The sequence below is a fragment of the Lepus europaeus genome, chromosome 2 (assembly GCF_033115175.1).
Source record: "Lepus europaeus isolate LE1 chromosome 2, mLepTim1.pri, whole genome shotgun sequence".
NCBI lineage: Eukaryota > Metazoa > Chordata > Mammalia > Lagomorpha > Leporidae > Lepus > Lepus europaeus.
The window spans coordinates 169,562,080-169,586,570 of NC_084828.1; the positions used below are offsets into that span (position 1 = coordinate 169,562,080).

Sequence of the window (24,491 nt, forward strand, 5' to 3'; positions counted from 1 at the left end):
GAGGAGAGACTCGAACCCAGGCACTCTGATACAGGACGCAGGTGTCCCCGCCAGCATGTGAACTGCCACACCAAACATTCAGCTCCTAATGCAAACTTCTGTTTGGGGAAAACATCCGCGCAGCGTCTGCTAAGTGTGCAGGCTTAACGATGGCCAGAGTCTCCTTCTCTCAGGTCTCTAACTCTTCTTTTTTTTTTTTTTTTTAAAGGCAGAGTGGACAGTGAGAGAGAGAGACAGAGAGAAAGGTCTTCCTTTTTGCCGTTGGTTCACCCTCCAATGGCCGGTGCACCGCACTGATCCAAAGGCAGGAACCAGGTGCTTCTCCTGGTCTCCCAAGCACTTGGGCTATCCTCCACTGCACTCCCGGGCCATAGCAGAGAGCTGGCCTGGAAGAGGGGCAACCAGGACAGAATCCGGCTCCCCGACTGGGACTAGAACCCGGTGTGCCAGTGCCATAAGGCGGAGGATTAGCCTGTTGAGCCATAGCGCTGGCTCTCTAACTCTTCTAAAAAGTGATTCAACTTTCAAGTTGCCCTCTATCCTCTCCCACAGCCCAGAGATAAGAAAAACAAAAACAAAGAACTGGCTTTCAGACTGTAATGCTATTCTCCCCTACAACAGACACTTTAAACTTGACATCAGTAACACCTCCCCATGGTAAGAATATCAGCAAATGGAAAGAGGATCTGTGCTGTCCACTGCCCAGAGACACCCACGGGAAGCACACAGAAGACCTTCCAGATTTAAACGCACACCAAATAGACACAAGCAGTGCGTGTGTTCTTCCAAGCTGGTATCACACTGAATGCACCAGTTGTAGCACTGCCTTTGCACTTTAATACAATAGCAAAAATGCTCACGGCATTACAAGGACAAATGCTGGCTCTGGCCACACCACTGCTGACTTGACCGCTGTCGTCAGGCACCCAGGTGTCTCTCCTTCCGTGCTCAGTAACCAGCATCCGTTTGTGCTCAGTAACAGTAGCTCTTAACCAGGGACTCTCTCGCGCCCCAGGGGACACCTGGCAATATCTGGAAACATGATCGTCCCTGCTGTGGAGGGTGCTAATGGCAGAGTGGAAGCTAAGGCTACAGCTAAGCATCCTGCAGGGCACAGACAATCCCACAACAAAGAACCGTCAGGTGCAAAACGGCAACAGAGCTGAGGGTGGGAGGCCCACTCTGCACCCTGTTCGCAACCAGGCAGACATGTATCCCCAACTGGGTGCAAAGGGATTGAAAAAGTCTTGTTCTTTGTATGTATAAAACTAGATGCACATACAGTACATAAACAGATACACAATATGCCAGGTATTAGAATTTCATGGGAGCAAAGGGGACAATTAGGGAAAAAAAAAGTCTACATGAGCTTTTTATGGGGCAACACTGCTAAAAGAAAAGAGGTTATGAAGCATTGCTGTCTGGTAATAAAATGAAACTCGGCCACCTGGGAAGCTCCGAGGATGCTGGTGGCGTGGATTTCCCACCCTTACACAGTGGCGATGTGGGCATTCATATCATAACGGTTTATTGCACTGCACATTTATAAACATGAGCCCTATGTCGTGATGTTGCAAAAACTGTTTAAAATACAGAGTTGTGGCCCAGTGTGAGCCACCACCTGCACACCAGCATCTCACATTGCACCAGTTGGAGTGCCGGCTGCTAACCTTTTGATCCACCTCTCGGTTTATGCCCCTGGGGAAGCAGTGGGGATGGCCCAGGTGCTTGGGGCCGTGCCACCCACACAGGAAATCAGGATGGAGATCCAGGCTCCTGGATGCAGTCCGACCCAGCCCCGTCCACTGTGGCCATTTGGGGAGTGAACCACAGGATGAAAGATTTGTGTGTGTGTGTATGTGTGTGTGTTTCTTCCTCTCTCTGTAATTCTGCTTTTTAAATAAACTTTTAAAAAAATAAAAGCTGCAGCCTGTGATGCTGGCATCCCATTTGAGCAGATCCATGTCCTGGCTGCTCCACTTCTGATCCAGCTCTCTACTAATTGTCTGGTAAAAAAACAGAAGATGGCCCATGTGTCTGGGCCCCTGCCACCCGTGTGGGAGACCTGGATGTAACTCCCAGCTCCTGACTTTGGCCTTGCCCAGCGATGGCTGCTGCAGCCACCCAGGGAGTGAACTAGTAGATGGAAGTTATCTCTCTGTAACCCTTTCAAAATCAGCCAACTGATATTTATTTGGCTTTTTACATTTTAATTCTTAAAGATTTATTTATTTATTTGAAAGGCAGAGTTACAGAAAGAGAGAGACAAATTGCTCCCAGTCTCCCATGTGGATGCAGGGGCCCAAGCACTTGGGCCATCTTCCACTGCTTTCCCCAGGCCATCAGCAAGGAGCTGGATCAGAAGCAGAGCAGCTGGGACTTGAACCTGCGCCAATACGGGATGTTGGTGTCGTAGGTGGTAGCTTTTACCTGCTACACGACAACACTGGTCCAATAAATCAATCTTTAAAATATGTATACAACAGTAAAATTTCTACCTGTATGTAATGCAAAATGAGTCTGTGTGAGCCAAACATGGTATTTATTATTTTTTATTTATTTGAGAGGCAGAGAGACACAGAAAAAGAGAGAGCTGCCACCTGCTGTGTTTTCTACCCACACCCAGTCTTCTTCTATGATCTCACTTTGCCAGGTCTTATATACCCACCTGCATCTTCCTGTTACATGCTTTAAAGTAAATAAGCCTGCAGTCCAGCCTGCAGTGTTGGTATTCCATATGGGCACTGGTTCAAGTCCCGGCTGCTCCACTTCCAATTCCACTCTCTGCTATGGCCTGGGAAAGCAAGGGAAGATGGCCCAGGTCCTTAGGCCCCTGCACTGGCGTGGGAGATCTGAAAGAAGTTCCTGGCTTTGGATCGGCACAGCTCCAGCCATTGTGGCCATTTGGGGAGTGCACCAGTGGATGGAATACCTCTCTGCCTCTGCCTCTATGTAACTCTGCCTTTCAAATAAATAAAGAAATCTTTAAAAAAAAATTCAAGGAAACTCCCAAGATTTGAAGTGCTTTGCTTCTGGCTCCTGAGGTTTGAGTGAGAATTGCATTTTTTTCTATATTCGTTTATTTAGTAAACAAGGACCAAAAATGACTAGGGGAGGTCCCAGCAGGTGGAGATGGGGGGGGGGGGGTTAGAGTCATCTGGCAGGACCCACGGTGGAGTCCTCCGAGGTCACCAGGGGTGGACAGGAGAAACGCCCCCAGGACAGAGCCCACGTGGCTCTCCTGGGCAGAGTCAATGCTGGTTACGAATCTGGTGATGTTTCCATCAGCAGAAGGAGCAGAAACGTTGTGAGCAGAAACTGAAAGTGATTCAAGGAGCAGCAAACACAAAACTGAGAGCAGATAAAAAGATACACCTTAGAGCAGGAGAAAGGAAGAGGACCCAGGCTGCAGAGCAAAGATGCACCCAGGCTGGCTCTCTGCACACAGGAAAACGTGGCTCCCACGAGCACCACCAGAGCACACTCAAGATGGAGGGAAGATAAGGCGCACAAGTACGCGCTGCATGTCCCTGTGTGGGCAGCAGCTGCCCCTTCCCAAGAGGACCTGTTTCCTCGGCTCAGCCTCTCAGCACCTCCTCTGCTCACACTGGGGGCAGGGAGCCCACTGAGGGCAGGCCACGCCCTCTCCCCACAGGACCCGTCCCCAGCTCTGCTCACAGGACGCCCGGCCTGCGCTCCTAGGAGTGCCACCTGCTCCCCCTCTGTGGTCCAGCCATTGCTTCCTAACTTTACTTTTCTCAGGAAGGACAAACTTGGTAAATGTCCAATGAATGTGGATTTCTGTTTCACCTAAGGAGTTTACAAACACTAGAAACTGTAGAGGAGACGGCACTGTGGTGTAACAGGTTAAGCCACTGCCTGCATATGGGTGCCTGATGCTTGACTTCCGATCCAGCTCTCTGCTAACAGCCTGGGAAAAGCTACAGATGATAGTCCAAGTCCAAGGACGCCACCTTGTTTCAGTGTGTGCCCCAGAGAGAGAGAGAGAGAGAGAGGTGTTCCATATGCTGGTTCACTCACCAGATGGCCACAATGGCTGGAACTGCACTGATCCAAAGCCAGGAGCCAGGAGCTTCCTCCGAGTCTCCCATGTGGGTTCAGGGGCCCAACCAAGCACTTGGGTCATTTTCCACTGCTTTCCCGGCTCAAAAGCAGGGGTCTGAATTCGAAGTGAAGCAGCCAGGACTCGAACAGGCACCCAATGGGATGCCAGCACTGCAGATGGCACTGTGCCTCAGCACCAGCCGTTTTTTTTTTTTCCACTTTATGTGAAAGGCAGAGACAAGAGACAGACAGATCTTCCATCTGTTGCTTCAGCCCCTAAATGCCTGCAATAGCCAGGGATGGGCCTAGTCAAAGTCAGAAGCCTGGAACTCAATCCAGGCCTCCACGTGTGTAGCAGGGACCCAAGTAACTGACTCACCATCTGCTGCCTCCAAGGGTGTATTTTAAAAGGAAGGTGGATGGGCTGGTGTTACGGCTCAGCAGATTAACCTGTTACTGCAATGCCAACATTCCATATTGGAGCACTGGCTCAAGTTCCAGCTGCTACATTTCAGATCCAGCTCATGCTAGTGTGCCTGGGAAGGCAGTAGAAGGCCCAAGTGCTTGGGCCCCTGTCATGTTGCAGCCATTTGGGGAGTGAACAAGGAGAGGGAAGACCTCTGTCTCTTCCCTTCTCTCTGCAATTCTGCCTTGCAAATAAATCAATCTTAGGGGCTGGTGTTGTGAAACAGCAGGTTAAGCGGCCACCTGTGACTCTGACACCCCATATGGATATCGGTTCAAGTCCCAGCTGCTCCAGGACTTCTGATCCAGCTCCCTACTAAAGCACCTGGGAAAGCAGTGGAAGATGGCCCAAGTATCTGGGCCCTGCTGCCCAAATAGGAGACCTGGATGGGGTTCCAGGCTCCTGGCCTTGGCCTGGTCCAATCCTGCAGGTTATGGCTATCTGGAGAGTAAACCAGTGGATGAAAGATCTCTCTCTCTCTCTCTCTCTCTCTCTCCTTTTCACTCTGTCTTTCAAACTTTTCAAACAAATAAATAAATGAATCTTTACAAATAAGGAAATCTTTAAAAGTAAATTAATGAAATTACATCAAGTGTCTGGGTTCAGTCCTAGGTTCCGGCTCCCAGTTCCAGCTTCCTGCTAATGCACACTGGGGGGAAGGTGGGGAGAGCACAGGTCATGATTCCTGTAGTTGAGTCCCTGCCACTCACATGGGAAACCCAGACTGAGTTTTCAACTCCCAACTCTGGTCTTGCCCAGCCCTGGTTATTCCAGGCATTTTGGGAGTAAACCAATTGATGGGGGGGAGGGGGGGGAGGGGGCTGGTGCTGTGGCATAGTGGCTAAAGCTGCCACCTGTGACACTGGCATCTCATATGAGCACTGGTTTGAGTCCTGGCTGCTCCATTTCCAATCCAGCTCCTTGCTCATGTGTTTGGAAAAGCAGTGGAAGATGGGTCAAGTGCTTGGGCCCCTGCCACTTACATGGGAGACTGGGAAAAAGATCCAGGCTCCTGGCTTTAGCCTGGCCCAGCCCTGGCTGTTGTGGTCATTTGGAAGCGAATCAGGGGATGGAAGATCTCTGTCTCTCTGGGGCTGGTGCTGTGGCATAGCAGGTAAAGCTGCTGCCTGCAGTGCCAGCATCCCATATGGGCAGTGGTTTGGGTCCCGGCTGCTCCACTTCCAATCCAGCTCTCTGCTATGGCCTGGGAAAGCAGTGGAAGATGGCCCAAGTGCTTGGGCCCCTGCACCCGCATGGGAGACCCGGAAGAAGCTCCTGGTTCCTGGCTTCAGATCGGCACAGGTCCAGCCATTGTGGCCACCAGGGGAGTGAACCAGCGGATGGAAGACCTCTCTCTCTCTCTTTCTACCTCTGCATCTCTGTAACTCTGCCTTTCAAATAAATAAATAAATCTTTAAAGAAAGAAAAAAAGATCTCTGTCTCTCCCTCTCTGAAACTCTGCCTTTCAAATAAATCAATAAAATCTTAAAAACAAATTCGATAGGAGCTGTTTCTGTTTATCTATCATTCTCCTTAATGTTGTCTCTCTCGGCCTCTGGAATCATCTAATCAAGCAATCAGTAAATAAGTCAGACGGTGGCTGGAAGAACTGAATGGCATTTGCAGGGCATCCGGCATGGAGCCTGGCACACAGCAGGTGCTGGAAAATGCTAGCACCTTTCCAAAACAGCCTGTAAGTAAAAGCACCCCCACAGTATTAGCTCTGCCGGGACAGAGTGGCAGGGCGGAGGTCTGCAGCACTCCTGTGGTTCACGCATGCAAGGACGGACGCCTCCCACTCGTCGAGCCCACAGCTACCTGCACAGTTATAATCGGCCCTCCATTCTGATAGAGCAGAGGCTTCATCTTGGGCAGAAGGACGCCCAGCCACTTGTCCACAGCCGCGAGGTAATCTGGAAAACAAGACGGGGTTGACACATCACACACCTCTCAGTGCAGACACACGGACGCAGCCTGGTTACACTGGGGCTGTCAGCAGAGGCCAGGGAAAACGGGGTTCCGCACACGGTGAAAGTCTGACAGACAGACACTTGAGCTCAACAGCAGACAAGGGCCGGCGCCACAGCTCAATACGCTAATCTTCTGCCTGTGGTGCCGGCACACCGGGTTCTAGTCCCAGTCGGGGCGCCGGATTCTGTCCTGGTTGCCCCTCTTCCAGGCCAGCTCTCTGCTGTGGCCAGGGAGGGCAGTGGAGGATGGCCCAAGTGCTTGGGCCCTGCACCCCATGGGAGACCAGAAGGAAGCACCTGGCTCCTGGCTTCGGATCAGCGCGGTGCGCTGGCCACAACGCGCCGGCCGCAGCGGCCATTGGAGGGTGAACCAACAGCAAAGGAAGACCTTTCCCTCTGTCTCTCTCTCTCTCTCACTGTTCACTCTGCCTGTCAAAAAAAAAAAAAAAAAAAAAAAAATAGCAGACAAGGACACAGGGGACACGTGTCCGTCTGCCAGGGGACACGTCTGGAGTGACTGGTGTCTCCTCTCAATCACAGCACAGATTCTCCTATTTTTAAAATTAAGTTCTACTAAATGGCATCTTCTCCATTATCAAATGATGGTGATAAAATGCTTCATGAAGTTGCCGTAAGGTTTAAATGCTAGTACACAGAAAAACACTAGTAACACACTAAGCATGCGACACATGCCTGTGACTGAGTAAGAGGGAGCGACAGAGAGCAAAATAAACTAGGCTTTTATGAAGCCAGCTTCATCCACGTTGTTAACGTCGTCTTCACCAACTCCACCATCCCCAAGAGAAATCGAGGGCATCAGAAGACAGACACGCAGCTGTGAGTGGGACCGCCTGGCTGAGCCAGGCTTACAAGTAGGAGCGGACGCTGTGGCACAGCAGGGCAGGCTGCCACTTTCAACACCAGCATCCACATCAGAGCACCAGTCCGAGTCCTGGCTACTCTGCTTCAAATACAGCTTCCTGCTGGTGCACCTGGGAAAGACGATGCCACGCACATGGGAGACCTGGATGGAGTGCCTGGCTCCTGGCTCCTGGCTCTGGCCTGGTTTAGCCCTGGCCATTGTGGCCATTTGGAGAGTGAGCCAGTAGATAAAGGAATTCTGTGTGTGTGTGTGTGTGTTTCTCTGCCTTTTAGGTAAATAAATAAATCTTAAATGATATGGGGAAAAAACCCTATCATTCACAGATCGTGCCATAAAAGTAAACAAGGAAATGGAAGCAACACCGTGCCAGCTCCCAGACTACACCTGCCCTCTGTGGTCAGCAGGTCCTGCTGCAGGCCGTGTGTTGTGCCAGGAATGCAGCGCAATAAAGCAAGCCCTGGAGTCAGCTGGGCGACCACAAACAGGGTGCAGTGCCCGCTCAGGGCTACCAGCTTACCAGCAAAACCTGGCCAGGTAACTCAAGACACCCGCATTTCCATGTCGATTAAACTCAGGCTCCCGCCAAACTGTCAGAAGTATCTGTGCAGAGGCAGCTTGGCCTTGGACATTTCTGATCTTTTTGGTGTAGAGTACGTAAGCTTTCAGGGCACCTGTAACAACTCACCTGGGTCAGAAGAGCGGAGAACGATGGACTCTTTCTCCAACAGCCAAGCAGGGAGACCACCCTGGAACATAATTAATAAATAAATAAATACATGCCATCAAATGTCTGTGTCATGAAAGGAACTCAGGGAAGATAAAAATTACTGAAGTACGGGCCTGGCATGGTAGCGCAGTAGGTTAATCCTCCGCCTGCAGTGCCAGCATCCCATACAGGCACTGGTTCTAGTCCCAGATGCTCCACTTCTGATCCAGCTCTCTGCTATGGCCTGGGAAAGCAGTGGAAGATGGCCCAAGTCCTTGGGCTCCTGCACCCGCGTGGGAGATCTAGAAGAAGCTCCTGGCGGCTGGCGCCAAGGCTCACTAGGCTAATCCTCTGCCTGGGGTGCCAGCACCCCGGGTTCTAGTCCCGGACGGGGCACCGGATTCTGTCCCAGTTGCTCCTCTTTGAGTCCAGCTCTCTGCTGTGGCCTGGGAAGGCAGTGGAGGATGGCCCAATTCCTTGGGTCCTACACCCGCATGGGAGACCAGGAAGAAGCACCTGGCTCCTGGCTTCGGATCGGCGCAGCACGCCGGCCATAGAGGCCACTTGGAGGGTGAACCAACGAAAGGAAGATCTTTCTGTCTCTCTCTTTCACTGTCTAACTCTGCCTGAAAAAAAAAAAAAAAAAAAAAAAAAAAAAAAAAGAAGCAGCAGCAGCAGCAGCAGCAGCTCTTGGCTTTGGATCAACTCAACTCCAGCCGCTGCAGCCATTTGGGGAGTAAACTAGTAGATGGAAGACCTTTCTCTCTGTCTCTCCCTCTAACTGTCTGTGACTCTACCTCTCAGATAAATAAATCTTTATTAAAAAATCACTGAGCCGGCGCTGCGGCTCACTAGGCTAATCCTCCGCCTTGCGGCGCCGGCACACCGGGTTCTAGTCCCGGTCGGGGCACCAGATTCTGTCCCGGTTGCCCCTCTTCCAGGCCAGCTCTCTGCTGTAGCCAGGGAGTGCGTGGAGGATGGCCCAAGTGCTTGGGCCCTGCACCCCATGGGAGACCAGGAGAAGCACCTGGCTCCTGCCATCGGATCAGCGCGGTGCGCCAGCAGCGGCGGCCATTGGAGGGTGAACCAACGGCAAAGGAAGACCTTTCTCTTTGTCGCTCTCTCTCTCACTGTCCACTCTGTCAAAAATAAATAAATAAATGAATAAATAAATAAAAATCACTGAAGCAGGGGCACGCACTGTAGTGCAGCAGGTTAAGCTGTCACTCGGGATGCCTACATCCCATACCGGAGGGCCTGGATCAAGTCCCACCTCTGCTTTTTTTTTTTTTTTTAAGATGCATGCATTTATTTGAAGGCAGAGTTACAGAGAGGCAGAAGCAGAGGAGGGTGGGGGCTTCCCTCTGCTGGTTCATCCCCTAGATGGCCATAATGGCCAGAGCTGCGCCAATCCGAAGCCAGGAGCCAGGAGCTTCTTGTGGGTCTCCCACTCAGGTGCAGGGGCCCAAGCATTTAGGCCATCTTCTACTGCTTTCCCAGGCCACAGCAGAGAGCTGGATCGGAAGTGGAGCAGCTGGGATTCGAACTGGCACCCATATGGGACGCCGGCACTGCAGGCAGCAGCTTTACCCGCTGCGCCACAGCGTGGCCCCAAGTCCCTCCTCTGCTTCTAACGCAGATTCTGCTAATGAAGGCAATGGATGACGGCCCACGTACTTGGACCCCTGCCACCCATGTGGAACACCAGGATGGAGTTCCAGGTTCCTGGCTTCAGCCTAGCACAGCCCTGGTTGTGGTGAGCATCTGGAGTGAATTAGTTGATGAAACATCTCTCTCTCTCTTTCTCTCTCTCCTTCTCTTTCTGTCACTCTGCCTTTCAATTCAATCAATCAATATTTTAAAAAGAAAATTAGTATAGCCACAATGGGAAAAAAGAAAAACTTTGGGGGAGAAAGGATATTTGTGCTGAGCCTTCAGATTTGTAATTTTCAGGCAAATTAGAAATTGGAGAAGACGAGGAGGAAGATCAGCCTACATTAAGGCAATGTTTTGAGGACCTTTGTTATTGTTGGCTTTTTAAAAGATTTACTTATTTGAAAGGCAGAGTTAGAGAGAGAAAGGGAGATCTTCCATCTGCTGGTTCACTCCCCAGATGCCTGCAACAGGGCTGGGTGGAGCTGAAGCCAAGAGCCAGGAGCTTCATCTGGGTCTCCCATGTGGGTGTGGAGACCCAGGCACTTGAGCCGTCTTCTATTGTTTTCCCAGGAAGCTGAATCAGAAGTAGAGCAGCTGGGACAGGAACTGGCATGCTGACAAGGGATGCCAGCATCTCAGGCAGTGGCTTAACCCACTGCACCCCAACACTGGCCCCACAAAGTCTTTTTTTAACATATACAAAAGGTCTTCCAAACACTCATGCAGCATGTGTATTATACAAACACTGTGCATATGTTTCAAACATTTTTGCACCAAAATAACCTTATCTTTTAGCTGTATTTCCCGTGAACTTTTTCAAGCACCCTCATAGGTGATCCCACTTCTGCGACTACCCTGCGGGGTATCCAGGGAAGCCCCCATCAGCTGCCTTCTACAGACAGGAAACTGAGCCACGTGAGTGGCCACCAAAAGAACACTCAGGCCCCGTCCCGTTCCTCTTGGCCAGGCCCCTTCTCAAGACAAAAGACGCCTGCACTGGGCACAGCCACAGGCTCCAAGCTATCTGGAGTTGGAGCCTCATATCAAGTGCCCCAGGCCCCTGCCTGCCAGCCCGGCCCTGCTCACACACCAGGCAGGTGCACCTGCCTAGCCACACTCACCATGTCCCACTCGGCACAGATGTAGGGCCCAGGCCGCAGGATGACCAGGAGGCCCAGCTCGTGAGCCAGCTGCAGAAACTGCACCACGTCATGATCCCCAGAAAACTGGTACTGCCCTGGCCGCAGCTCGTGAAAGTTCCAGGGCACATACCTGCCGAGACACACACAGCCCCGTCCTGGACACGCAGCAGGGCAAGGGAGGGGGCTCCTCAGGGCTCACAGACACAGGACGGGGCGCAAAGGGTGCTGTAAGAAAAGTGACCCAGAAGGGCCGGCCTTGGGGCACAGTAGGCTAAGCCGCCACCACTCCCACGTCAGAGTGCTGGTCTGAGTCCCGGCTGCTCCCCTTCTGATCCAACTTCCTGCTGATGCTCCCGGGAAGGCAGCAGAAAATGGCCCAAGAGGGAGACCTGGATGGAATTCCTGGCTTTGGCCTGGACCAGCCCTGGCTGCTGTGGGCATTTGGGGACTGAACCAGCAGATTGAAGATCTGTGTATGTGTATGTGTGTGTGTGTGTGTGCCTTTCTCTTTTTCTCTGTCACTCTGCCTTTTAAATAAATAAATAAATACATCTTTTTAAAAAAAGAGAAATAGAGCAAAAGTACTGGATTTTCTTTCTCGGTGACATTGGCGGACTGCCCGAGGGGCCCACCCAAGTCTTCCATTCTCTGGGAAAAGCGTTTTGTTTGACTTCGTTGCTTGCTACTGAGTAAGGACTGCACAGTCACGGGTTAATTTACAGACGTTTGGCCCGGTAGAGATGGGAATTAGCAGCGTCATTAGGAGAATGAAAACAGGTGACGGCTTCATTGCCTTCTATGACAGCGTCCACTCTCGTCACAGAGACAAATGCACTGAGCCTGTCTGTCCTGGCTGACACCCCAAGATTCTCATCCTCGGAGCCCCCTCTTCTTCCACTCCACCACTTGGCAACGCCACAGCAGGAGTGAAAGCATCTCCGACTCACGTTCACCATGTGGTTGTTTGCAGGGCTCACTGCTAGCATTTTACATCGGTACCAGGCATGAATAACGGGACTGAAGGCGCTCCGTGGAGAGCACGGGGAGCACGGATTTCCCAGGGGAATTTCTGCACCACCTGCAGAGCCACACCCAGGAAACCGCGACCTCCCCGCTGGCGGCCTCCCGGGAAGAGGCCTTACTCAAAGTTGTCACAGCAGCTAACTCAAGCCAACCAAACTTGGTGGGGACACGTTCAGGCTCACGATCCACAAAGAATGCCCATTCCTACTTCATGCAGCCAGGACTCCAAGATGGGATGCCAGCATCAAAAGTGGCGGCTTACCCACTGCGCCACAATGCCAGCCCCCTGCAAAAATAATTTGTAATAGAAGTAAGAAAACCTCCAACCCATGCACCCTTCTGACAAAAGATTTTGTCAGGAATAGCAGCAGGAGCGAAAAAGACAAGGCGTCCCACCAGCTCCGTGCAAGCTGCGGCAAGGGATGCAACAGCACCTTGGAGGGCCCAGGCTTGTCCTTTTCCCGTCATCTCAACATCCCAGGGCCCACAGGAACTTAGCACAGAAACCATTAGCAGCCGGCGCCGTGGCTCACTAGGCTAATCCTCCACCTGTAGTGCCGGTACCCCAGGTTTTAGTCACGATTGGGGCGCTGGATTCTGTCCCGGTTGCCCCTCTTCCAGGCCAGCTCTCTGCTGTGGCCCGGGAGTGCAGTGGAGGATGACCCAAGTGCTTGGGCCCTGCACCCCATGGGAGACCAGGAGAAGCACCTGGCTCCTGGCTTCAGATCAGCATGGTGCGCTGGCCGTGGCGGCCACTAGAGGGTGAACCAACGGAAAAAGGAAGACCTTTCTCTCTCTCTCTCTCTCTTTCTGTCTAACTCTGCCTGTCAAAAAAAAATAATTAAAATAAGGAAAACAAAGAAACCATTAGCAGATGAACTTGGCTTCGCACTGCCCGTGGCCTTAGAGCCACAATAACGAGTGGGGTTCCCCCTGTGCATCTCGGGAATCTGCCTCCGGGTTTCCCATCTTCATCTTTGAGATGTTATCGACAGTCCCCACCAGCACTGCAGAAACCTGACCAGCCCTGGCTGAGACTGAGTTTCTGGAATCTACCCAAGGACTAGGGCTATCCGCTCGCACCCCCCATCGTGGCTGGACCCCTGACCACAGGGAGGCCCCTGGGCAGGTCCCAGTCCCACGCGCCCGCTCTCAATGGCAGCCACCATATCTGTTCACATCGACTGCCCTGCACCTGCTAAGCGCTCAACCCCTGTTCCGCCCCAGCTCATGATGTCCCTGGGGGGCACAGCTCCCGGCTGGGGGGAGGGGCTGATTCTCCGCAGCCCCTCCCCAAAGGTCATCCCGTTTCTGAGCACCCCCCCACACCTAGGGGCGCCGGCCCACTTACGTCTGGATGGCGTTCAGCCCCGCCATCTTCATCTTCAGCAGCCGGTCCTTCCAGTAGAAGCTGGGCACGCGGAAGTAGTGGATGCTCCCCGAGATGTAGCGGAAGGGCTGGCCATCCTTGAGGAAGCGGTCCCGGCAGTAGTCGATCTTGAACGTCCGCTGGGAAGCGCTCTAGAGGGCACGCAGGGGACGCCGTGAGAACGCGCAGCCACCCCCCATCTAGCCCGCGTTCACGTGGAGTCGGGGCTCGGCTTCCGGGCTGTCGAACCAGCCCCCGCCAGGCCAAGGCCACTGCTGGCGGCCGGCATCCACACGCGACACTCAGCACTGACAGCTGCCCATGGCGGCCAGGGGACAGGACGCATGCGCACGCACGCGGGGCCGTGAACGCATGCGCACACGCGCACGCACGCATGCGTGCGAGGCTGTGGCCTGCCTGAGCCCGGATGTACCGCCGAACCCACCAAGAACCACGAAGGCGATTCAGGGCGCAAAGCCAACAGGATGCGCAGCCCCATGCCGAGCTTGCGCTCTGAGGCTCGGCATGACCTGCGTTGTTTCCTCTCCTGCCACTCACGTGGGGGACCTCGGTTGAGTGCGTGCGTGGTTCTTGACTTGGCCCGGCCGGACCCTGGCCAGCGCAGGTGTTTGGCTCCTGTCGCTCTGCCCCTCCATGATGACAATACATTTCACTTTATGAAACCTTTGTCCTACATTCCTAGAGTTGCCTGCGTGGTACTGGCTGAAATGCGAGGGGTATCGCTAGGAGTCAAATAAAAACGTCAAGAAATCCGGGTTCACCCGGAGATGAGGCTGAAATCCAAGACCTGAGACGGGGGCCGCTAGCCGGAGCGGAGCGCTGCCCGGGCCCCCAGTGCCGACAGGACCAGGGTCGAAGGACCGTCCAGAAGAGGCCGTGGGCGCCTTCAGGTGTCCAGGTCGCCTGCGAGCTCCAGTCGCAGCAGTCCCACAGGCCAGGGCAGCTTTGGGGGTGCCCTGGAGGGAGGGTCAGAGGTCACACACGGCCTGACCTCAGGATTCAGTGCAGGCAGACTTGCAGAACTTGGCTGGGTGTGGGCTTCGCTTCAGGAGCGCCAGCCAGGGGCAGATCAGTGACTTAGGAACCTTTCAAAGAGGCAAGCGTCTGTCGCTTTATAAACAAGGCTCTCTTTTCACAAAAACACAAGAGTTTCTTACACCAGGTGCCCAGTGGGTGATTGTGAATACATTCTCATAGCACGGCCATGACTCAGTGTCCAAAAAAAGCCCCTCGCGTGATTTCAACACTGCTCCATGATGTGGGGGAGTTCTCCAGCTGGGTAGAAAGGGAACCAAGCAGCTTCAGGCAGAGCTGGGGAAAGGAAAAGGCTGCTTGGGAGTCAGGTGTCAGGGGAGGCGGGGAGGGGACAGTGCTATCTGACCTTTGTCCCACACCCAGCACGGCACCTGCCTTCAAGCAACCTCTGAGTCCAGCGCGAATTTCTCCCTACTGTCCACTCACAAATATTACCAAGCACCTACTGTGTGCGGAGTAATCGCAGAGGGGAACCACCCAGCTGTGGCCACAACCCACAGGACACTTCTATCTGGCACAGAAGAGACCCAGGGTTAGCACAGCGAGGTCTAGGGGGCGAGGATTGGAGCAGAGTGCTGGGGCACAGATAAACAGCCTGTGAGCTGATGTTTAGGGGTGCGGGGAGGGGAGCAAGGGCAGGTTTCCTGGAGGAAGAGAGAGCCCAAACTGTGGTTCTCAACCCCAGACGCACATCAGAACCACGTGCGTAAGCTTAAAACACAGCATCGGACCTCACCCCCAGACACGCAGATTCAAACTGGTCTGGGATGGAGCCCAGGCACTGGTATTTCCTATAGCCCAGATGAGGTCATGTGTAGTTGGCACTCAGAGCTATGGACCTAGGATATGGAAAAGCCAGCCTAGAGGGAGAGAGACACAGATGGGGACAACGGCGAGTGAGGACAGGCAGAGCAGGCAGGACCAAGTGGAAAGGGCCACAGATAAATACAGGAGTGATACAGATAAAACATGGTGGCTGATGAAGCCCGGGAGGTGGGAAGCCACCAACCACGGGGAATGAAAGAGTGACAGGCGGCCCAGCGCTGTGGCGCAGTGGGTTAATGCCCTGGCCTGAAACACCGACATCCCATATGGGCACTGGTTCTAGTCCCAGCTGCTCCACTTCCTATCCAGCTCTCTGCTGTGGCCTGGGAAAGAGGTAGAAGATGGCCCAAGTCCTTGGGCCCCTGCACCCGTGTGGGAGACCCGGAAGAAGCTCCTGGCTCCTGGCTTTGGATCCACGCAGCTCCGTTTATTGCAACCATCTGGGGAGTGAACCAGTGGATAGAAGATCTCTCTCTCTGTCTCTACCTTTCTCTGTAACTCTTTCAAATAAATAAAATAAATCTTAAAAAAAAAAAAAAAAGAGTGACAGGATCAGACAGGTTTTCTTTTTAAAAAATATTTATTTGAGCCGGCGCTGCGGCTCACTAGGCTAATCCTCCGCCTTGCGGCGCCGGCACACCGGGTTCTAGTCCCGGTCGGGGCACCGATCCTGTCCCGGTTGCCCCTCTTCCAGGCCAGCTCTCTGCTGTGGCCAGGGAGTACAGTGGAGGATGGCCCAAGTCCTTGGGCCCTGCACCCCATGGGAGACCAGGAGAAGCACCTGGCTCCTGCCATCGGATCAGCGCGGTGCGCCGGCCGCAGCGCGCTACCGCGGCGGCCATTGGAGGGTGAACCAACGGCAAAAGGAAGACCTTTCTCTCTGTCTCTCTCTCACTATCCACTCTGCCTGTCAAAAAAAAAAAAAAAAATTTATTTGTCAGAGAGCCCACTCCTATGCTCTGGTTCACTCCCTCTGGGACCGCAGCTGGGCCAGGGCCAAAGCCAAGAACTCAACCCAGGTCTCCCACCTGGGGGCAGGAACCCAAACACTTGAGCTGTCACTGTGCCTCCCAGGGCCTGCATCAGAAGGAGCCCAGGACTGGGAACCAGAGCCGGGAATTGAACCCAGGAACCCCGTGGCAGGATGCAGCCATGTTAGCACCACCCACTCCCTTACACGTATTTTCAAATGTTCACACTCTGGTCTAGGAGGGAAGCAGAGCTGTGGTCCATGGTAGCCGCGGTGAGGCGGGCAGAGGCAGGGGAGAGAGCCACCCTAGGTGCAGGACAGCAGCTACCCTGAAGAGGCTCCCCGCGGCTCCATGGGAGAAGTTTGTTTGAGGGAAGGAAGGGGTAGGCACTTTGCACTACGTCGTCCATGGTAGAAAGCAGGAAAGAGAGCATGAGAGCGAACCAGCACCAAACTCACTTTCCTAACAAACCCACCCTTGTGATAACCACCGTCCTCCATTATGAGGGCAGAGCCCTCTGATCTAATCACCTCCTAATGGCTCCACCGCTCAACCCTGTGGCATTGGGACTAGGTTTAGAACCCAAGAACTTGGGGGCACATCCTCCCCACAGCATCTGTCAGGGAGGGGAGGCAGACACTGCCTGGGAAGAACACGACGGAACTCAGGTAGCAGAGATGTTCCACAGCTGGGTGAGCTTCTGGAATAGGCAGGTGTAACCATTGGTTAAAGTTCACCAAATGCATTTAAGATTTGCCATTTTATTGTATATAACCTTTACCTTAACAGGAAAAAAAAAAAAGAGCACTAAACACCAGCCTCTAGGTAATGATATAAATGCTAAAGTATTTGGGGGCAGGCACAGATATCTGCATTTAATTTTTTTTGGTTTTTTTGACAGGCAGAGTTAGTGTGAGAGAGAGAGAGAGAGAGAGAGAGAGAAAGGTCTTCCTTTTCCGTTGGTTCACCCCCCAAGTGGCTGCTACAGCCAGTGCACTGCACCGATCCGAAGCCAGGAGCCAAGTGCTTCTCCTGGTCTCCCATGCGGGTGCAGGGCCCAAGGACCTGGGCCATCCTCTACTGCCCTCCCGGGCCACAGCAGAGAGCTGGCCTGGAAGAGGAGCAACCGGGACAGAATCTGGTGCCCCAACCGGGACTAGAACCTGGGGTGCCAGCGCTGCAGGTGGAGGATTAGCCTAGTGAGCTGCGGCGCCGGCCTGCCTTTAACTTTGAGTTAACTGCACCCAAAAAATAAGATTGACAGATAAAAGACAGATGGTGGAATGACAGTAATGTTAATAGGAGAACTGGGATTGTACAATCTCTCAACATCCTATACACGTGGAAGTTTTTCCCAGTACAATGCTGACACGAATAGAAAAGTGAGTAAGCCAAGACTTACAGAGTATGTGTATCACATGTGCATACACTTACAAAGAGGCTTCACAAAGTTCACGGGAAAAAGAATGAGGGGTAGTTAAGGGGTAGATGTTTAACCCAGCAGTTAAGATGCCCACGTCCTACACTGGAGTACCTGGGTTCAAAACCCAGGAAGCAGCCATGATGGCTAAGAAATTGAGTTCCTGGGGCCAGTGCTGTGGCAGAGCAGGTAAAGCTGCCACCGGCAGTGCCGGCATCCCATATGGGCACTGGTTCTAGTCCCGGCTGCTCCTCTTCCTTTCCAGCTCTCTGCTGTGGCCTGGGAAAGCAGCAGAAGATGGCCCAAGTGCTTGGGCCCCTGCACCTGTGTGGGGGACCCAAAGGAAGCGCCTGGCTCCTGGCTTTGGATTGGCACAGCTCTGGCCATTGTGGCCATTTGGGGAGTGAACCAGCGGATGGAAGACTTTTCTTTCTCTCTCTCTCTGCCTCTATCTCTCTATAACTCTGACTTTCAAATAAATAAATCTTAGAAAGAAAGAAAGAAACTGAGTCCCTGCCACCCATGTGGGAGACTGCTGAGTTCCTGGCTCCTGGCAGCCTGGCTGTTGTAAGTCTTTAGGGAATGAACTAGCAGATGGCAGCGTGTGCTCACTCTCTGCCTCTCATGATTTAAAAGATTTTAAATGGAACTCAAAGTTTATCTTGAGGCAAAAAATGAAATCAATGCAAAGTCTTTTCTCTTTCTTTTTTTTACTTGACAGGCAGAGTTAGACAGTGAGAGAGAGAGAGAGAGAGAGAAAGGTCTTCTTTCCGTTGGTTCACTGCCCAAATGGCCACCATGGCTGGTGCTGTGCTAATCTGAAGCCAGGAGCCAGGAGTTTCTTCCTGGTCTCCCATGCAGGTGCAGGGCCCAAGGACTTGGGCCATCCTCCACTGCCTTCCCAGGCCACAGCAGAGAGCTGGACTGGAAGAGGAGCAACCGGGACTAGAACCCAGCGCCCATATGGGATGCTGGCGCCGCAGGCAGAGGATTAACAAAGTGAGCCACGGCGCAGGCCCCACAAAGCTTTTTCTTAATATACAATTCCATGCATATCTATATATGCGTGTGTGTACATAGACCTCCACACATGGCGAAATATGACGTGGCTTTTGAGAGTAATGAAGTACCTACTGTTGCCAGTGTCAAAAGATCTCTGAGACAAAGGTCAAAAGAGAGGGTAGAGAAGTGCGTTTTTTTATTTTTTATTTTTTTGAAGATTGATTTATTTATTTGAAAGTCAGAGTTACAAGGCCGGCACCGTGGCTCAACAAGCTAATCCTCTGCCTTGCGGCGCTGGCACACCAGGTTCTAGTCCCGGTTGGGGCGCCGGATTCTATCCCGGTTGCCCCTCTTCCAGGCCAGCTCTCTGCTATGGCCCGGGAAGGCAGTGGAGGATGGCCCAAGTGCTTGGGTCCTGCACCCACATGGGAGACCAGGAGGAAGTACCTGGCTCCTGGCTTCGGATCAGCACGGTGCGCCGTCTGCAGCGGCCATTGGAGGGTGAACCAATGGCAAAAAGGAAGACCTTTCTCTCTGTCTCTCTCTCTCTCTCACTATCCACTCTGCCTGTCAAAAAATAAATAAATAAATAAATTTTTAAAAAAATTTGTTTTAGGGGCGAGCACCATGGCACAATATGTTAATCCTCCGCCTGCAGCGCCAGCATCCCATATGGGCGCCAATTCCAGTCCTGGCTGCTCCTCTTCCAATCCAGCTCTCTGCTGTGGCCTGGGAAAGCAGTAGAACATGGCCCAGGTGCTTGGGCCCCTGCACCCGCATGGGAGACCAGGAAGAAGCACCTGGCTCCTGGCTTTGGATCAGTGTAGCTCCAACTGTTGCAGCCATTTGGGGAGTGAACCAATGGAAGGAAGACCTTTCTCTCTGTCTCTCCCTTTCACTGTCTGTAACTCTACCTCTCAAATAAAAAAAAAAAAAAATTGCTTTAAGGGGCCGGCACTGTGGCATAGTGGGTAAAGCCGCCACCTGTGTTACTGGCATCCCATATGGGCATTGGTTTGAGACCTGGCTGCTCCACTTCTGATCCAGCTCTCTTCTGTGGCCTGAGAAAGCAGCAGAAGATGGCCTAAGTCCTTGGGTCCCTGCACCTGTGTCGGGGACCCACAGGAAGCTCCTGGCTTCAGATCAGCTCAGCTCTGGCCATTGCGGCCATTTGGGGAGTGAACCAGCTGATGGAAGAGCTTTCTCTCTCTCTCTCTCTGCCTCTGCCTCTCTGTATTTCTGCCTCTCAAATATATAAATAGATGCTGGTGCTGTGGCACAGCAGGTTAAAGCCCTGGCCTGCAATGCCAGCATCCCATATGGGCGCCGGTTCTAGTCCTGGCTGCTCCACTTCTGATCCAGCTCTCTGCTATGGCCTGGGAAAGCAGTGGAGGATGGCCCAAGTGCTTGGGCCCCTGCACCCATGTGGAAGACCTGGAAGAAGCTCCTGGCTCCTGGCTTCAGATCGGCGCAGCTTCGGTCGTTGCGGCCATCTGGGGAGTGAACCAGTGGATGGAAGACCTCTCTCTCTGTCTCTACCTCTATGTGTGTCTTTTTTTTTTTTTTTGACAGGCAGAGTGGACAGTGAGAGAGAGAGAGACAGAGAGAAAGGTCTTCCTTTTTGCTGTTGGTTCACCCTCCAATGGCCTCCGCGGCCAGCGCGCTGCGGCCGACGCACCACACTGATCTGATGGCAGGAGCCAGGTGCTTTTCCTGGTCTCCCATGGGGTGCAGGGCCCAGGCACTTGGGCCATCCTCCACTGCACTCCCTGGCCACAGCAGAGAGCTGGCCTGGAAGAGGGCAACCGGGACAGAATCCGGTGCCCCGACCGGGACTAGAACCCGGTGTGCCTGCACCACAAGGCGGAGGATTAGCCTAGTGAGCCACGGCGCCAGCCCTCTACCTCTATGTCTTTCAAATAAATAAAATAAATCTTTAAAAAATAAATAAATCTAAAAAAAAGAAAATCCGACCTTCAGCTGCAGCTCTGAGGACCTGAACGAGCTCAGTATACTTTGCCTGGACGGTGTCTCCGCTCAAGCTCTCGCCTACGTCTTTTTTCCTTTCTGCCCCAAACACCAGTGGAACTTGCTGGCTCCAGAAGTCCAGGAGCGCTGGGGAGGCCATGCCTCTGGGGGCAACTCTCAAAGGGCAACAGAGAAGGCACATGGTTGCACTCCCCCGTGTTTCGGCAGACAACTCGGGGGCACCCTGCACTTCCTGAAGGTGATGCTGCAGAGTGCTGACACACATGACCCTGCAGGCTCCTCAGACCACCTGCTCCCAAGCCTTTCTTTCACGTTATGCTTCCAGAGGAGCCCAGATTAAGACAAGGTACCACAAGGGCCTCGACTGCAGATGGGAGCCTGCCTCTGGTCTTCTCCTATCTGCTGCTCACAGCAGGTGCGGCTCCGTGGCAGGGTGGGGGAGACCTCAAATACAATTATGAAGGCCTTTCCCACGATGCTGGACAGGAAGGAGGCCCAGGCAGAGGGAGAGGTGCAGCGGGTGCAGCGGGTGCAGCGGGGACTGGGCAGAGGTGGGGCAGCATGGTTAATTGTAAGCTGCCTCTTAGCAACAGATCAGGGAGCTCTGAAGAAAGAGACTCGCTGGCGCACTTGGGCCGGCCACCTGCTGCAGATTCTTTTTTTTTGACAGGCAGAGTGGACAGTGAGAGAGAGAGACAGAGAGAAAGGTCTTCCTTTTACCATTGGTTCACCCTCCAATGGCCACCGCGGTAGGCGCGCTGCGGCCGGCGCACCGCGCTGATCCGATGGCAGGAGCCAGGTGCTTCTCCTGGTCTCCCATGGGGTGCAGGGCCCAAGCACTTGGGCCATCCTCCACTGCACTCCCTGGCCACAGCAGAGAGCTGGCCTGGAAGAGGGGCAACCGGGACAGGATCGGTGCCCCAACCGGGACTAGAACCCGGTGTGCCGGCGCCGCAAGGCGGAGGATTAGCCTAGTGAGCCACGGCGCCAGCATGCTGCAGATTCTGTATGTGGCAATATTTAAAGAGACCTCATGTCCTGCCAGAAAAGGAAGGCCCAGGATTTAACCATAGGGGAACTCCAAGCGGAGGCATCAAGGGGCAATAGGTAAGGCTGCAGAGGGGGCTATTGGCATGGTATACTTCCAAGACTCCCGCACTGTCGCTGTGGTAAACACAATGCCCACATCGGCTGTGACTAATTGAACCCAAGAGCCAAGTGGGTGGCGGTGACCAAACTACTTGAGCCATCGCCTGATGCCTCCCAGCAGGAAACTGGAATCAAGGGAGCAGCAGGGACTCAAACCCAGGCATGCCAACACGGGATACAAGCATCCCAGCTAGAGCCACCTGCCAGGAGAACATAAAGATGGTGACAGAGGATCCACTCTAACGACACTCCCCAGGAGGGCTCTGGGAAGTCTCCCTTCCGTGACAATGGCCCTGCCACCCTGCAGAAGCCAGGGCGGTGTCCGCTAAAGGCAAGGGACAACGGAAGCTGCTGCGTGGTGCTGGGCAGCCTAGTGTCACGGGGATGGCGATTCCAGCACACCCAGGCTGGGAGAGCGTTCCGTCAGAAGCAGGCGGACACAGCCACCGTAACCAGCAAGGCTGGGGGCCGTCGGCCGTGACCTGAGACAGCGGCAGTTAAACCACAGCGCTCCTCCAGGGAAACGGCTGGGCAATGCATTGCACAAGGGTGCTGCCTGGCATACAGCACAAGAAGAAAATTCAAGAACTCGTGAGTGCAAGGCTGACGCCTCCATCCAGCCCCCAGCTTTGTGCCAGTTCTCTGGCTTACACCCAATGGACTGAAAAGGATCCCCTTGAGGAAGGGCCCCAAAATGCCACCCCAAGAACACACACTAAATATGCCTGCAGTCCTTCCCCCCTTGCGGCTTAGGTACCTGAGTCTTACCAAGACCGCTGGATGAAGTTTGAGTGGACACTGATCCAGGTGCCTGAAGTGCCACCACTCTCCCCCAGCACTCTTAGGGAGATCGGAGAGCTAGAGAGCCTTGGTTCACGTCCTCTCACAGTGCACCTGAGGAGCCCAAGGCCCTGCCCTGCAGTTGTTGCTCCAGTCCTGGGGTCCTGGGTATACCCAGGGATGGTTTTATCTAGCATCCAGCTGAACCTCACCATTGCAGAGTAAATGGAAGTTCTGGAACTGCCCACACCCTACATCCATCCGAGATAACCACAGTGCTTCTGGAATCACAGATCCAAGTGCAAAGCCTTCAACATCATTCCCACTGTATCCCCGTTCAGATTGCCTGTGAGCCCCTGCAAGATTGGGGTGGGCATTTGGCCTATTGCCAAGACTCCGACTGAGACCCTTATCCCATATTAAAGCGCCTGGGTTTGAGTCCCGACTCTGGCCCCTGACCCAGTTTCCTGCCAATGAGTACCCTGGGAGGCAGTGGTGATGGCTTAAGTAATTGAGTTCCTGCCCCCAACATGGGAGATCTGTTTTGAGTTCCTGGCTCCTGGCTCCAGAGCCTAGACCCAGCCATTGCAGACATTTAGGGAGTGAACCTGCTGATGGGAGCCCTGTCTCTCTCGAATAAATACTTTTTAAAAAGAGATAATGCAGCCAATCCCTACTAAAGAAAAAAAAAAATAGGGATGAGTGTTGTGATAGCAGATTAAGCTGCCTCTTAAGACATCCACAACGCAGGCCAGCGCCGTGGCTTAACAGGCTAATCCTCCGCCTTGCGGCGCCGGCACACCGGGTTCTAGTCCCGGTCAGGGTGCAGGATTCTATCCCGGTTGCCCCACTTCCAGGCCAGCCCTCTGCTATGGCCTGGGAAGGCAGTGGAGGATGGCCCAAGCAAGTCCTTGGGCCCTGCACCCGCATGGGAGACCAGGAGAAGCACCTGGCTCCTGCCTTCGGATCAGCGCAATGCGCCGGCCACGGCGGCCATTGGAGGGTGAACCAACGGCAAAAAGGAAGACCTTTCTCTCTGTCTCTCTCTCTCACTATCCACTCTGCCTGTAAAAAAAAAAAAGACATCCACAACACATATCAGAGTGCCGGGATCGAGTCCCAGCTCTGCTTCCAGATCCAGCTCCCTGCTAATGCACCTGGGAGGCAGCAGATGATGGCCCAAGTACTTAGCTCCCTGCCACCGACACAGAAGACCCAGATGGAGTTCCTGGCTCCTGGCTTCAGCCTGGCTTGGCTCCAGCCATTTGTTGCGGGCATTAGGGGAATGAACCAACAGACAGAAGATCTCTTTCCGTTGCTGTGTGTGTGTGTGTCACTCTGCCTTTCAAATAAATAAATCTTTTTATTATATATATCTATATTATTATAAAAGTAATAAACAGATCACGGTGGAGAATGGTGGGCTGCTTGATCAATCACCTAGTAGCTCTGACGGAGCTGCTATGGGAGTGTGGAACTGTTACCGGAACAGCCGACACAGCCTCTGGCACCTGGTTTGTGACTGCTGTTCTAACCCTTCACACACTAGCTACAGAAGGGTCTGTTTGGATGTGGGCAGCAAAGCGGTACCCATTCTCTCTCCCGTCCCAGGGCTATGTCCTCTGTCTGCTCTGTCACAGAAACCCGGCTGTCAGGATATTCACGGACTGTCACACTGGTCCACCAGAGCAGGAGCAAGTCTTTACAACTGAAACCCAGGAAAGCAATGCAGGGGGCGTCATATGGACAGCTGCCTCACCTGAGATGGCTTCTCATTACTCACTGCCATGGCCGAAGTGAACAGGAAAACCCAGGTCATGGATTCAAAGCCACCCCTCCCAACTCCGACTGATCAAAGATTCAGCCTCCGGATCCAGCCTCCTTGGAGCTGCGGCACCACTGAGAAGTCAGGTGACAGAGAAAGGAGGAAGTGGAGGGAAAGAGAAGGTGGAAAACCAGGAGGAAAGGGGGGAAGTGGCCTTCAGAATTTATTCCAACAGGCAAATACCCCAAAATTTG

At 53.3% G+C, this 24,491-nt stretch overlaps 1 protein-coding gene across 2 annotated transcripts in view; it reads right to left on the bottom strand.

Annotated features, from left to right (window-relative positions):
- Window positions 1–24,491, bottom strand: part of GLB1 (galactosidase beta 1) — a 97,992-nt gene that overhangs the window by 63,039 nt on the left and 10,462 nt on the right. For both annotated transcript variants that reach the window (XM_062215795.1, XM_062215787.1), the window contains exons 2-5: window positions 13,263–13,432; window positions 10,868–11,018; window positions 8,070–8,130; window positions 6,350–6,444 (exon numbers count right to left, since the gene is read on the bottom strand). In XM_062215795.1, the coding sequence (XP_062071779.1) occupies window positions 6,350–6,444; window positions 8,070–8,130; window positions 10,868–11,018; window positions 13,263–13,432 (477 nt within the window). The remainder of the gene's footprint in view (window positions 1–6,349; window positions 6,445–8,069; window positions 8,131–10,867; window positions 11,019–13,262; window positions 13,433–24,491) is intronic.